Source organism: Cotesia typhae, unplaced genomic scaffold (assembly GCF_013202065.1).
Source record: "Cotesia typhae breed Kobodo isofemale line unplaced genomic scaffold, CoteBio_Ctyphae scaffold_121, whole genome shotgun sequence".
In the NCBI taxonomy this organism is placed as follows: domain Eukaryota; kingdom Metazoa; phylum Arthropoda; class Insecta; order Hymenoptera; family Braconidae; genus Cotesia; species Cotesia typhae.
In genome coordinates this window covers 850,367-865,784 of record NW_027423773.1, presented here as the reverse complement: position 1 = coordinate 865,784, position 15,418 = coordinate 850,367, and the positions used below count along the sequence as shown (strand labels likewise).

Below are 15,418 nucleotides of genomic sequence, written 5' to 3'. Positions count from 1 at the left end.
CTTATATAACAAAATGAAAAAAGTAAACTCTTAAACTTATTTATTTATTTATTTATTTTTTTTTTTTTCATTAATTCTGATCCTGTATTTTTATTATACACAACTGATGAAAAACTTTGGTTCAGTTACAAAAATATACAAAAGTTTCCATAACTAGAACATCGGAGTAAAAAAGAGCGGAAAAATAACAAGACAATGTAACGAAAGTTTAAAAAGAATAGAAATAAAAATAAAAAATGAAATTGAATACAAAATACAAACTTTTGTCTCTATTCTCTACTCCCAGTGCGATATTAAACATAAATATATACTTACTTATATATAAACTCCCCGTTCTATCCATAAATATAAAGTACACTGTCATAAGTCGGAGTTAAATTATTGCACTGTTCTTGTCCTGATATTTTACAACTCTGAATTATTTATAATTAATTATTTATAAGTTTAAATTATTTATCATTGATTATTGAGAGATTGTCCTATCTAGCTGATAATCGATTGTTACCGCCCCCTTTTAGGCTTACAACTACAATAATCTTCAAACGGAATAGTCATTGGTAATTCTTATTCTGAATTAAGTAGCTGTCCACTTCCACTTAGTCCTCTTCATTTAATTACAGGTTGCAGGACGTTCACCTGTAGAGATGCGAGTAATTATTGTTTAAAAAATTCCGGTGCTAAATGGCAGGTGGAAATTTTTTTTTTAATATTATGTTTACTTTTTGAAAGCGTCGGCGTGTAATTATACGTCACAATAGTTTTTAGTGTAAATTTGATAAACGAGGCAGATGATTTTTTTTTTTTTTTTAAGTAAAATTATTCTACTGAAAAAAAAAAATATATTTTTTAATAAAATTTCTTTTAATTTTATTTTTTAGGTAAAAATAAAATTTTTTTTTGTTTGTAAATTATTTTTTTTAAATAATGTAATTTATATTTGTTAAATTGCACTGTACGATCTTAAATATTGAAGTTTTTAAAAATATAAGTTCATTTCGATGTTACACTCATCAAGAGCTTTCATTTGAGTACCCACATGCATTTTTCATATATTTTTCATATATACATATATATAAATATATCAAATATATGAAAAATTGATGTGGGTATTTAAATGAAAGCTCTTGATGATTGTAATGTCAGGGTGAGCTTATTTCTTAAAAAATGCCAATATTTTACAAGATATAACTGTTTAAAATTTTTACTAAAAAATTAATTAAAAAAATTTTTTTTGATTAAATTTGTGCTTCATTCCTATAAAAAAAAAAAAAAAAAAAAAATCTAAGCCCGGAGGATTGAAAAACAATTTTCGCTCCCTTCATTATTAACTTCTGTCCAAGAAGCCACGTTAAGTCCTGAAAATTGTAAAAGAAAAGCATAAACTCGAAAACGAAACCTAAAACATTCAGCAGCCATCTCGAGTAATTTTTTTTTATTTTCATATAATACAGGACATTATTATTATTATTATTATTATCATCAGCCTTTACGACCATATTTCTGTTTTCTGTATCTAAAATTTTTATCTCCGTGTAACAAGACTAACAAGGGCTTGATCCTTGAGAGGATTCTAGATCTTTGGACACTTTTATTCCGTAGCTGAATAAGAACTGAAGTTTCGTCGCTGGTGATAGATAATATAGAGCAGATAGAGCAGGATGCTCTAAATCCCTAGGTCAGTGATCGAATCTGCACCCTCGGCTTGTATATTGTATATCGAGTCTCAGTTTCTGGGCAACGTACCCCAATAATCCCAACCGAACTCTACTTCAGCGATTCCCTTTGTAGATCTTTCGTTTCTATTTGCTGTTTTCGTCTCTAATTCGAGCACAGTGATGATGTAGCCTTATATATCCTGTCTCGTTCGACCCCCTATCGGAGGGGATGAAACCGAAGATTACTCACTATTTCAAGGGATTTAACTTTGAAAATGATCCACGTCAGCATGAGAACTAATCAGCTCCGCTACAGAGTAAGGATTAGTATTTGATGCTCATTATCACTTGAATTAATTCCATAGCTAATTTTCTCTTCAGAGAGATTCATTGAAAAGTTCATTTATCAATAATTTTACTTTTTTATGCTAGATAATTGAAATTAAAAATATAAAATTCGTCCCATGTCAAAAAAATTTTATTATTATTATTATTAAAAAAATATTTTTTTTTTATTTTAAAAATATTAATAATATAATTAAAAAATTAATAAAATTGTAGAACTGAAAAATAAATCCATCAATAGCTGTTGATATTATAAATAATAACAGAGCAATAAATCACGTCGGCATTTAAAGTTGATAAATTGCTTGACGTATATTCTAATATTAACCTTAAGTATAATATTAATGTCTGTTATAATTAAGATGTCACCAAAAAAACTAACAAAAAAATCTACGATGTCGTAAGCTTCAGAATTTTAAAACTGTATCTGTCACAAAATAGTTAAAAAAATAAAATAAAAAAAGAACCGACGTGGAAAATGGTATCGGTAATTAACAATGACGTAGTTTTCTAAGATACACGAAGGAAGAGTTAATTTTGAGAGTCAAGGGTTCTAAGTTTAAGTTTAAGATTCTTAGTTCCAAGAGACTAGAGATAAATATACTCAAACATGTGTAACTAGTTTCCGGTCTCTCACTCCGCTCGTTATCGTCAGTGTGTTACATGTTACGTGTATTACATTGTCGGAGAGATAATAATGGATAGGAAGAAATTCAACACGAGAATTTTGTTATTTATTATTATTATTTAAGTGTAAAACGTTAAATAGATAGATAAGAAATTAAAAGAATTATTTTTTATTTTACCTTTTGGAATTTTTTTAGTTTTATTTTTACCTCGTTATACTATATATTGTAAAGAGGATGAATTTAACTACTAATCGTAAGGATTGGCCTGGCTAGACTTTAATAATACGCATTTAATTATTAGACCGTAACGTTAAAAAAAAAAAAATAAATTTTTTTTTTGGCCAACAATTTAAATGTAAAAACTTCCTAAAAATTTGTAAATTCGATCAAAATAATTTTTTTTTTTTATAGTTAAAAGTCAGAAAGGCCTCACAAAAAAAAAAAAATTTTTTTTCGATGTTTTTTCTTCAGCAAGAATATCTTTAAAAAAAATTTTTAATTCAAATTTGAATTATAAATTACACACCTAATTTATAAACGATAAATTAGTCCAATTAAATTATATTTAACTGGTACATATCACTTGGTTCTTATCACCAACGCCGAAAAAAATAAAGGAAACAATAGACACCTTTGACAAGAGTTCTCTTAGTCGGTATCTATATCATCTAACCCCGAACAAAGAAGAACAACCTTTGGAAAAGTGTTGGCGGTTTAATTCTATTCATCCGAGGGCTTTTCTAATCGTATCAATAAAAAGCGGTCTCTTTGTTCCGTTTATGCCGCTTGGTAAATAAGCTAGCTGATAAAATAGAGAAGAATAGAGAAGTGTGGAAGGTGTTATGTTGTTATGTTATTAAAACAGCTGGTCAAATTATTTTAATTTTATTTTTCATCTGACTTTTCATTTAAATAATTATTATTAATTTTTTATTTTTAGCCTCAATAATAATAATAATAATAATAATAATAATAATAATAATAATAATAATAATAATAATAATAATAATAATAATAATTTTGAAGCTGCGGAATTTTGCAGATAATTTTTAACATTTACAAATTTTATAATTAATTACAAAAAAAATTCTCATGGATAAAATTTGGCAAAAAAAAAATTCTTTTGTATAAAATCAAATGACCGTTTATTAAAATTGACGAAAAAAAAAAATTTTTCGAGTTATTTAAGACTCGAAAGGATTGAAAAATAATAATAAAAAAAAAAAAAAAAAAAAAAAAATCGTTGACCTGTTACATTGCTGCTCATTAAATTTAGTGTTGAGAATAAAAAAAAAAAGAGCTTATGGGACACAATATCTAGGGCAGAGTAATCGCTTTAAAGAGTTAAAAGACCGCTCGGGTTGTCATTCCATATATTTATCCTATTATATCCACGTATATACTCATACATATATACAAATATATTAATATAATACATACATCCCGCGTCTATTGAAAGCGTAAAGTTTTTAAAAAAGTAGAGACTATGATTCATGGAGAGACATCTTTCTTATTCACACAACAGTTGACCGCCATTCTTTATAATACGTCTCTCTTTTATTAATTTTATTTTATTTGTCATTTTTAATGACCGTAGTGTGACAAATATATTCAATACAATCTTCACAATACTGCGGATAATTTTTTTTCTTCTTATTGTTTATTTGTAATTTATTTTTCTGTCCACTTTCGAGGACAGTGAACTTGCTGGTTGTACTTAACGTCTTTTAAAAGGCAAATTATTGCTTTTACATTTACAAAAAAAAAAAAATTCTATAGTTTATCAAATAATTTTTTAATAATTAAAATTTTTTATTTTAAATTTAATATTAAAAAAAATAAAATTAAGCTTTTTACAATTTTTATTTAAAGCCAGAGATTTTTTTCTGTTGGCATTAGACTATCAATATTTACATAGGAGCCGCAAGCCAGGATATTTATCTAGGACCACTCTTTATCTTTCTTTCCCGGTCCCGGGTCTACAAATTTCCTTTCGGTTAATTTTCAGGTGATACTTTGCCACAATAAAGTTCCTCACAGTCATTCTCTATAAACCCATAAATAATAAACGCATTTTTTCCTACGATAAATTCATAGTTACTCTATTTGCTCAGTCGCTCCTACAACAAATAAAACACTCGGCGTCTGTAGTATGCAGTCGACTTTGACGGAAAAAAAATAAATATTTAATATTAAATGTCAAATATTTAAAATCCAGGATACTTATTTCCGATAATGTGTTCTTTGGATCGTCCTATCACCTGTCTTTTAAAATTAGTGTGTGCACTAATTTTTAACAAATTGTTAGTCAAGACGCTACTTGTTTCTACGGACTACTACATGTGTAATCTAAAAAAAAAAAAATTGAAAGATTTTTTTAAATTATTTTAATGATTTTTTTTTTAGGGCAAAATTTATTTTCTATTAAAATTAAATAAGTCACTTTTTTTGATTAAATAAATTTTTTTAATGCTAACAAAGAATTTTTTAATAGAAATAAATATTTGTTAATATTAAAAAATATTTTTTTATGTTAATTTGTGTTTGTAATAAAATAATTAATTTTATATGACGGTGATTTTAATTATTTTGCTATAAAAATAAATTAATTATTTATTTAATAAATTACATAATTTAAAAAAATTATTAATTAATAATATAAATAAATTAAATAATAAAAATTTTCTAACAAAATTAAGAGATTTTCAAAATTTTCCAAAATGTCCACTAGACTATTTTTTATAAAATTCGGATTGAAGTGCCGCCGCAATAAAATATCCAGAAATTGAACTGTTGAAATAATCGGCTATTTGATCAATATCGATGAATGCAATTGTATAAACTCTGGCCTGCAGAAATTTAAACACCGAGTTTAGTCGAGTCTATTGAAAATAGTCGTTATAGTATCCAAGATAAGATCTCCAGATGCCTCATGGCTCTCTTGTATATCATAGATGGTCGACAATCACAATAACTCGACCTAACAATTCTGTTGTTGCATTCTACATTTCTTTATTGGCCTCGACAAGTACGCGGCACGTACCAGTAGCGAACTAGTAAACTATTTCGATAAAAAGTTCCCAATTGGGCTTGCTAAGAAATTGATACATTTTTATTTGTATCTATTCTATTTTTTTTTTTTTTTTTTTTTTGTTATTTTATTCATCAATAGAAATAGTCATTTGATACGTTGAGAAGAGCAAGAATACTTTTGTTGATTTTATCATTTCTAAATTTTTAAGATTCGCTCTTACATTTCCGCTTCTATTTTTTAGAGACCAGCAAAGTACTTAATAATCATTTAATTTTAATTAAAAAAAATTATTTATTATTATTATTATTATTAGGATAATCGTGTTGTACTCTTCAAGAGCTTTCATTTGAGTACCCACATGCATTTTTCATATATTTTTCATATATAATATATATAAATATATAAAATATATGAAAAATGCATGTGGGTACTCAAATGAAAGTTCTTGATGAATATAACATCGGGATGAACTTATATCTTTAAAAATGTCAAGAATTAAGAAATAAAAAAATTTTTACGCAATTATTGAAGCTTTTTTTTTTTTTTTCATAAAATTCAATACAGTACTAATAACCTAATTTACTTTGCTATTTTAAGCCACCACATTTTTTCCGTTCATAATAGAGACTTAAATGACGTCAGTATTATTAGCAGATTCGCAGCATAGCTTGAAAGAGGATTCTATTAGAGTAACAATTGATGTTTTGACATAAGATTCAATATCTTCAGTGTGTATTAATTTAAAATACAGAGCCAACTTTAATTTGATGTCATGGCAAAGCCGATTTATATTTATTAAATTGCGCATAAAAATAAATTACATTTAACAAAAGGAAAAAAAAAATTATAATTATCCACTGTACACTATTAAAAATAAATTTAAAAAATAATGAATAAAAAAAAATTTTTTTTTTAATTTTTATTTTGTGCTTTTATCAAATTATATAATTGTCAGCAATTTAATGGGACAAAGCATTGAAATTTCTGATCAAAGGTTAAATTAATTGATTATCCCCTGAAAATCGCGGAAAGATAGAAATTATTAAATTTAATTAAAACTGAAGCATGGTAGGAAACAAAGTACTAATTTATATGAAAACCTTTCGACAAAAGGTAAGGGCTATGGTTAGAAATGAGCGAGCGTAAGCAGACAATAAACAGTGAGCGTGGTATTATACTGTCGGGGCATAGTTAAAGACCATTTTCGCCGTAAATCCGTAATGTAACATTACATTGCAAGCTGAATAGTGCTTGGCTATAAGTCTGAGTGTATGAGTAGCCCGGGGCGCTACTTAGAGCTGCTGTAACCCCTTTAGTTTTGTATAGACTGCACACAATATAACAACAACTAACCTTTGACTACTGAATACTGAGGGACCGAGTCTTTCTAGGGCTCTAGTAGAGCAACTTCACCGGCTATGGACGCTCGGCACTTTGTGTGCTGTACTAATGCTTAGAAAATGTGTCCTACAATGAAAACTTGTGTACTTGGGGTCGCTTTATGGCTAGCTAATGTTTTTACCTTGATATTACCTTCGCTTTACTGGAAGGCAGTCGGTTAAATAATTTTTTAAATTAACTTGTTTTCCGCCAAAGGGCGAAATTTTTTAAGCGTAATTTAATATTTTTTATTTAACATTGACGGCAAAAGGATCTTCTTGAAGAAAAAATTATTAGCTGACTGAAAGGTAGTTACGGACAATGTCTCGGATAGCTTAACTGTCCGAGCTGTTAGCGCGTAACCAAATAGATCTGGGTTCGATTCCCGGTCCGGGCTGTCCGAATTATTTTTTCGGTTGCCGAAAAATTCCCACTGAGTGGTTCCCCCTTTTTTCTTTATCCTTTCTTCTCTCCTTTCCCAAAATTTTTCGTTAAATGACAAATTAGCTGCCAAATGTATATCATTAACTCTCCAAGGATAATTGAGTTACAGTAACTTAAAATGTAGATCTAGACATACTGAGTTAAAGTTAATCAAGATGACTATTGTGCCCATATATTTAACTAAAAATAGTTTAAGTAACTATGTTATTAAGGTACAGTATAATAAATTATTTTAGGTATAAAAACTTCAATTAAATAGTGGTGATGCTAACTAACTAGATTTTTCCAGTTCAGAGAACCAAAATTTTTTTCTCTCAGTACATTTTCATCATATTAAATTAATCAATTAAAAAAGCCTCTTTAGAAAACATGATTGAAAAAATTTTCCGGTCTCTTAAGTGCATACAAAACTTTAATTTCTATAAATCTAAAATACAAAGCTTACTGTACAGAAATATCGAATACCAATAACAGCTCCTTCGTTACTGAAAATTTTTTTTTGCCCTTTTTTATCACTGCACGCTCATAAGTTGCAATACAATAAATATTTTAATGAATCCTTGATATCTTGCTTAAATACTGTCACTAAAGTCAGAGCTTTAATGGATAAATTTATGAAAAAAATTCACGTGAAAGTGTTCGCTGGATGTGTAAATTAATAAGAGCGTGACAAAAAAAAAAAAAAAAAAAAAAAAACCAATTGGTAGGATAAAAGAAGCGGATGTTTTAAATTTCAATGCAATTCAAATGCAATCTTTAACATTTCAATTCTGGCATGATTGAATCCAGGTCATGCCGATAGATCAATAAATAATAAAAAAAATTAAATGAACTTGAATGATATTTTTTACTTTTTTACCAATCGGTACATTGTTCTTTTGTGTACTATTTCAGCTAAAAATTAATTATTCTAGTGATTGCTTTTAAGAGGAACTCTCATCGATTTATCAGCTGTTACATACGATTGATGCGAAAATTATTTTTTTTAAGCAACGCTTTACAAAAATTCTTATCTTATTGCACATAAGCCGTAAATTTAATTAATTTTTTAATTAGTTTCTGCGGTGGCCGCTAGGTGGCGATTTGTAGTTTAAAGTTTTCGCTTGCAGAATTTTCAATCGAGTGTTTTTACTTCAATTTTATTATTAAATAGTATTAGACCATAATTTTAATTATATTTTAGATAAAATTCATTAAAAAAACTCCTTTTTTTTATTTTTTAACTTCTTAAAAATTTTTAATTTATTTTATCTATATTATTTTATTTATTCATTCGTTTATTACTCGAGGCTAAGATCGATAAAGAATTTGCGTCTAAAGTTTCAATATTTTATTCAAGTTTTCTTTAACCATCAAACAATTTAAGAGTTTATAATTTTTTTTATTAACCAAAAAAAAAAATTTTTAATTTAAATTAATCAAAAATTAAGCGGTAATTTTTTTTTTTTTAATTAAATAATTTATTTAACAAAAATTACTAGTATTAAAAAGAAATGTGACAAAAGTCACGTAAAATTTGACTTTTCCAGGGTCAGATTAATTATCAATTAGGTTTTTATCAATCCCTTGACGTTATTGAAATTATTTCATCAGTCCATTAGTACAGATAAAAAATTGATAATAACTATTTATGGGTAACATGTTAAATAGCATATAGACCATTAATAAATTGATCTAATTTTTTGAATTTAAATAAAATTTTCTGGATTAAAGCTTCGGAATATTATAATAATTTAAGAGAATAATAATAACAGTGGATTAATATGTTGAAAGATAAATGGCTGAAAATAATATATTACTAAGCGTATAGCACACTTAAATATATTATTCCACTTGATAGTTGTATAGATGTATACAGAGGAGTATGTAGCTTACAACATAAAGACAACCAAGTGGTAAAACGATGCAATTCACTGAATAAGCTACTGTAACCGTTATTAGTTACTCGACACCTTCTCGCACGGCGCGACACCGCAGCCTGTGAAATAGTGACACTTTTTTAAGAAATGCTTCTTTAGATTACATTAATGGGAAAAATGTCATTTAGAAAAAGAAGGAGAAGTTATCTTTTATTTTTATATATGTTTGGAATTTTTTAATTAATGTATAGTAAAAAAATGTCCTTGTATCTTGTGAAATATTGACATTTTTAAGGATGTAAGCTCATCCCGGCATTATACTCATCAAGAGCTTTCATTTAAGTACCCACATGCATTTTTCATATATTTTATATATTTATATATATTATATATATAAATATATATGAAAAATATATAAAAAAAATGCATGTGGGTACTCAAATGAAAGCTCTTGATGAGTGTAACATCAGGATGAGCTTATATTATTATAAATCTCAATGGTTAAGGAACTACAGAGCAATTTAATAAAAGTCATTACATAATTAATCAAAATTTTATTAATTTAATTTTTCTAGACCTCTTAAATTTTCATTGAAGACAAAAAAAAAATTACACGCTTTATATAATAACAAATATATGCCTTTAGACCGTAAATTAATATGCAAGATCAATTACTTTTTGTGTATTAAAATAAAAAAAAATTTCACAATGTTACAACTTGTGTAATAAATCAGACCGATCAATTGAGTTCCATTTACTAACCTTCAAATATTTGTACAGATACATGATTAAGAATGTTGGCTGGAAATTAAGGCAGATTCATTTCTCAAACAGATGACGTGCCAAATACAAGTGTTAAGTACGCAATAAATTATATTTCATACATACAATATGACAATATTATAATAAACATGTTATGAATATTCGGATAGAATTGTTAAATTTTTATACGAAGCTGACGTAATAAGTCAATATTATTAGCTGAGGGCACAAACTAAATAATTACTTATTTTATTGTATATCGTCAAAAAGCACTACGTGATTTGAATGTAAATAATTCCACGTCATAAGATTATTGTAGCACAATTTTTATACACACATTGTTTTGTTATCAGCGAAAATGAGGCACGTTATAGATATAAAGCCTGCAAGTCCCGGGAAAGGAGACATAAGTGTTGAGGCTCTTGCACATTGCGCTTCTGAAGAAAATCGTAAAGATAAAATTGTTTTTTTAAGAATTATAAGTTTAAAAAAATTTTTTTTATAAAATTAAAAACAGGTATGTTTTATTTAAAAAATACAAAAATTTATATTTTAATTATTATTCTTCTCATTTTATTATTATTAGAATAACAAAAGTGTAATTTACATTTATAAAAATTTCAAGAATTAGTTAAAATTAAAATTACGAATTTTTTATACAAAAATTTCGGCTTAATTATTTTTTTTTTTATTTTTTAATAATTATATAAAAAATTCGGGTAATTTTTAAATGAAATTAAAAAATTATTATTGCTATTAATTATTTTTTAATGATCCAGAATTTTTATCCGTAAAAATGGCGGATTAATTTAATAATTAATTTGGTGAGTCAAGAAAAAAATTTTTTGAGTTAAGATTAAATTTTTGGTTAAAAAAAAATTTTTTTTTTGGTTTAAAAAATTTATCACTTTTTTGAATTTTATTAAATTGCACTGTATTTTTTTAAATATTGACGTTTCTGAAAATATAAGCTCATTCTGATGTAACTCTCATCAAGAGCTTTCATTTGAGTACCCACATGTATTTTTTATATATTTTTCATATATACATATATTTAATATATATAAATATATAAATATATGAAAAATTGATGTGGGTATTTAAATGAAAGCTCTTGACGAGTGTAACATCGGGATGAGCTTATATCTTCAAAAATGTCAATGTTGACACGATACAAGACTTTTCCAATGATCCCAAATTTTCCTTTTTTTAAAAATAATTAAATAATTTTTTTTCCAGAAAAAAAATCTTCAAAATGGCAGCAAATAAAATGTTACTATTAATTTACATTTTTTTGGTCCTGACAACCTACGCCGTAGTTTTTGGGCAGTTTGCGAATTCATTTGGAGGAGCAGGCTGGCAGCAATGGAGGCGTCGCAGTTGTTCATCGTCATGAAATGAAATAATTAATAGAACAACTTTATACTTGCTGTAAAATTATTATTAAGAGCTGATAAATAAATTATTTAATTATAATTAAAATTAAAATAAAATTGATTTGGATTATCTGAATAGCTCCGATAATTAATGCGCTTGAAAAGAGAATCTAGTAAATTTAATTATTTAGAGTATGAAAAATGAAAAATAAATATAAACAGAGTACTTGGTAGTTAATTATAAATGATTAAGTTAGTAAGTATGATAGTGACGGTATTGCGTGCGGAGAAAATATATCGCGTGATCATTTTAAGAGACCTGACCTCCCCTTGCCCCTTCCTGGTTAAAGTTGAAATAAAGAGACTCCCGATAAAGATCCGAGGGACTTAATCTTACCGCCGTCAGATATTCGGCACTCACACCTACGCTAAGCGTCTAGCCGGTTGATTTAACAGGTCATCTGTTTAGTTTGTGCTTTTCATTCTGTTTACTTGTGTCCGGATTAAGTTGGGGTAAATTAGAGATAAATAGAGCTGATGGTATTCAGCTTTATGATTTCGGAGATTTTTTTTCTTTTTACCGAGGAATTTTTTATCGCTTTAATTTACTTTTGATAACTGCCCTAGAAATTAAGATTAAAAAATATTTTATATTCATTATTAAATTTATAAATATTTAAGATTGTTAAAATAAATTTTAATTATAATTACAACAATTAGTTGATCTAAAAAAAATTAATTAAGTTTGAAAATTGTAATTTTTACATGTAAAATAAAAATTCCACTAGCCGTGTATTTAGTTAAAAATTTAATACAATTAACAATTTAAAAAAAATTTGATTTTTATTGAATTTGATTAAAAAAATAATAAGCTTTTGATTAAAAATCTTATAAATTAATTTAAAAATTTATTTCTACGTATTACTTTTTTATAGATATTTTATACACTAGGAGGGTACTTGGATCTCTTTAAGGCATGCAATAAATTAAAATAGTAATTTGAATTGGTATTGAAATTTTTAGTAGAGATTAATGACCAACAGAAAAAGATTTTAGATCTATGCTGATGAATAAAAATAAAAAAATTAATATAAAATGTAAAGAATTTTCTCCAGTGACCGGAAAATTAAAGATTTTTTTTTTTTATATTGCCATCATCAGTAACAAGTATATTTCCCATGACAGATATTGCAGTATCTTTAAATTATTCACCGTTAAATTTATTGATATTGCAATTTATTATTATTATTATTATTATTTATTTTTTTTTTTTTTTTAATTAAAACATTATTCGCCGGCGCCATGACACTAAAATTACCTATTGCAGTGGAAAATACCCCTTTTCTCTCTTTCTCCATTAGTTATAATAATGTAATTACAACAATGTGGGCATACAATTCCGCGATATTACACAACTAGACCGCGGATATTTCCCCCAAGATGATAATTTCGGAAAATAGAGACTGGTGGTCGATTATTATCCGCAGTGCAATTCACAATATCATCTCTAATGGACACAAACACTAATTATACACAAACAACACAAAACAACATTCGAAATAGTCGGAGTCTAACTGTCGCAAAGTATGGTCGACAGGTAATGAGCTGGTTATCAATTCCAATCATCCATCACATATTTCCGGATTGTTATTTACTGTTATTGTCCGTTGTTAATTACTTTAATCAATTAATTGTACCATCAAATTAACTATTGACATTACTATCGTTCATTAATTATCTAAAATTATACGCTCTTTTAGCTTTGCAATGTATTAATTAAATAATTATAATAAAAACTCTTACAAGGTTCCTTAAATAAAATAAAAATAAATAAATGATAAATTAATTTTTTTATTTTATTTTTATTAAAAAGTTACTGAAAAATTGCAGTAATTTACAAATTTAATTAAAAGTCTAAATATTTTATTGTAGATTTAGTCCCAGCAATGATTCTTGATCGATCATTAACCTCGTCAATATTAACAGAGATAATTGGGTCTTTGACAGTATCAATCCAAAGTCTTTTAATAAGAACAAGACGATTTTTATTGTGATCCTGATAATTTTCGAAATTTAAAACCAAAATTGTTCCTGAAGTAAAAAAAATAAATTTTTATTATTTTATGTCAACAATCGGTCCTTTTACTGTACTTAAAGAGTTAAAAAAAAAAATTATACTGTACCATTGTCTAAACCAGCGAGTATAATATTGCAATGCATCGTCAGAGAAGTGACAACTCTTATGCAATTTACATGACGCAAGTAGTGACTGAAATCGTTGGAAATTTTGTACTCGCAAGAGATCCACAAGTGCGGGCCTATTTATCAATAATTATTATTACAGATTAATTTATGATTGCAATAATTTTTTTTGACAAAAAAAATTGATTTGAAAATCTAATAATAATTATGAACGATTTAAAAATAGTTATTACCGTTAGCTATCACCATAACATCACTGTGCGGTATATAGCAATAAAAAGGGGTTCTTGCGTTGGAATCATCTAGGGTTAATAATGTGAATTTATAAATTTCGTAAGTTGACTCAGCAGATTTAGGAACTTTAATCCTTATTTTTAGTAACATTTTTTCCTTAAGACAAGCTAATATAAGCTGAAAATAATCAACGTTATAATTTATAACCAATCATCCAATAAGAGAATACGATTGATTTACTCACATTGTCGGCATCGCCAAACATGCCAATAATTGTGTATTCATCCAAATTTATGTTACTTGGTAGCCCTGTAATTTCTTTAGAGTTTCCAACAATAGGATTGTACGGGGAACTAGGCGAACGGAGATGTTCTTTCAGGTGTGTAAAGTCGTCCTTGATAGATATCAAAGCATCGTTTTCAGTGCTGTAAATTTTTTAAGAATAATTTAATATTTTTTATTTAACAATGACGGCAAAAGGATCTCCTTAAAGAAAAAATTATTAGCAGACTGAAAGGTAGTTACGGACAATATCTCGGATAGCTTGACTGTCTGAGCCGTTGGCGCGTAACCAGATAGATCTGGGTTCGAATCCCCGTCCGGGCTGTCCGAATTATTTTTTCGGTTCCCGAAGTCAGAGCTTTAATACAATAAATTAATTTAGGTATAAGAACTTTAATTAAATTATTACCATAAAATATTTTCAAATGCTTGACTATTGCTCATCCACAAAGTCATAGTATGTTTTCCGAAATACAAGTATCCATTATCCAATAGTACATACAGTAAAATCCCACCGTTTTTAGCATTCCAAAAACCTATTTCTTCCACTGTAAAATTTTCTTGAGCCACCGGTTTGATCAATCGAAATTTTCTTGTCTTGCCTTTAGTTGAAATTATAACGTCAATAAATTTATCGTCAACATTTATGGCTAAATGTCCCGCTACAATAAAACAATAATTATTAATTAGTAATTGCAGTATAAAAAGAGTCATAAAATCTATTGCAACAATTAGCTGCAAAAAATCTAAAACTTACCAAAGCTTGCAACGAAAAGGAATTTTTCACCATAACCGGCATTGTGCAAATCCCTCCAGCTAGAGGAATTCAAAGATCTAAAAATATTTCTCCATTTTCTGTAATGAAGATACATCTTTTTCCAGTTACTCTGATTGATTAAAAATAAATTAAGGATATTGTCTTTTTTTATTAACGAGAATAAATTTTTCTTTATTTTTGCAAGCCAGGGAACTATTTCGTGTTTATAACAAAGTTTCTTCCAAAATCTTTCGGAATTTAATTTTTCACTTATAAGTGAGTTAAATAACTCGCTTACGATGCGGAGCTTCAATAACTTTGTTGAGGTCTTCATGTGTTTGATAATTAACCTCAAACTATGTTCTAAACTCCTTCTTCTTTGTTTGGCGCCTACATTCTTTCTTCTTGGCTCCATTTTACAGAATTGCGTGTTAATACTTTGAAAAATATTCAAATACT

The 15,418-nt window shown here is 27.1% G+C and overlaps 1 protein-coding gene and 1 long non-coding RNA gene across 2 annotated transcripts; one reads left to right on the top strand and one right to left on the bottom strand.

Moving 5' to 3' along the window:
* The first annotated feature begins 10,497 nt into the window (after positions 1-10,497).
* LOC141533738 (uncharacterized) lies at positions 10,498-11,614 on the top strand. The gene is made up of 2 exons (XR_012480338.1): positions 10,498-10,625; positions 11,348-11,614. It is a non-coding gene; the product is annotated as an uncharacterized LOC141533738 (long non-coding RNA).
* Positions 11,615-13,321: 1,707 nt separating this feature from the next.
* On the bottom strand, positions 13,322-15,394 carry LOC141533687 (uncharacterized). The gene is made up of 6 exons (XM_074252698.1): positions 14,960-15,394; positions 14,612-14,864; positions 14,165-14,345; positions 13,920-14,097; positions 13,668-13,802; positions 13,322-13,575 (listed from the first exon to the last, which is right to left on the bottom strand). Exons 1-6 carry the CDS (start codon positions 15,372-15,374, stop codon positions 13,391-13,393), a joined length of 1,347 nt encoding a protein of 448 aa, XP_074108799.1. The 5' UTR covers positions 15,375-15,394; the 3' UTR covers positions 13,322-13,390.
* Between the last annotated feature and the right edge of the window lie 24 nt (positions 15,395-15,418).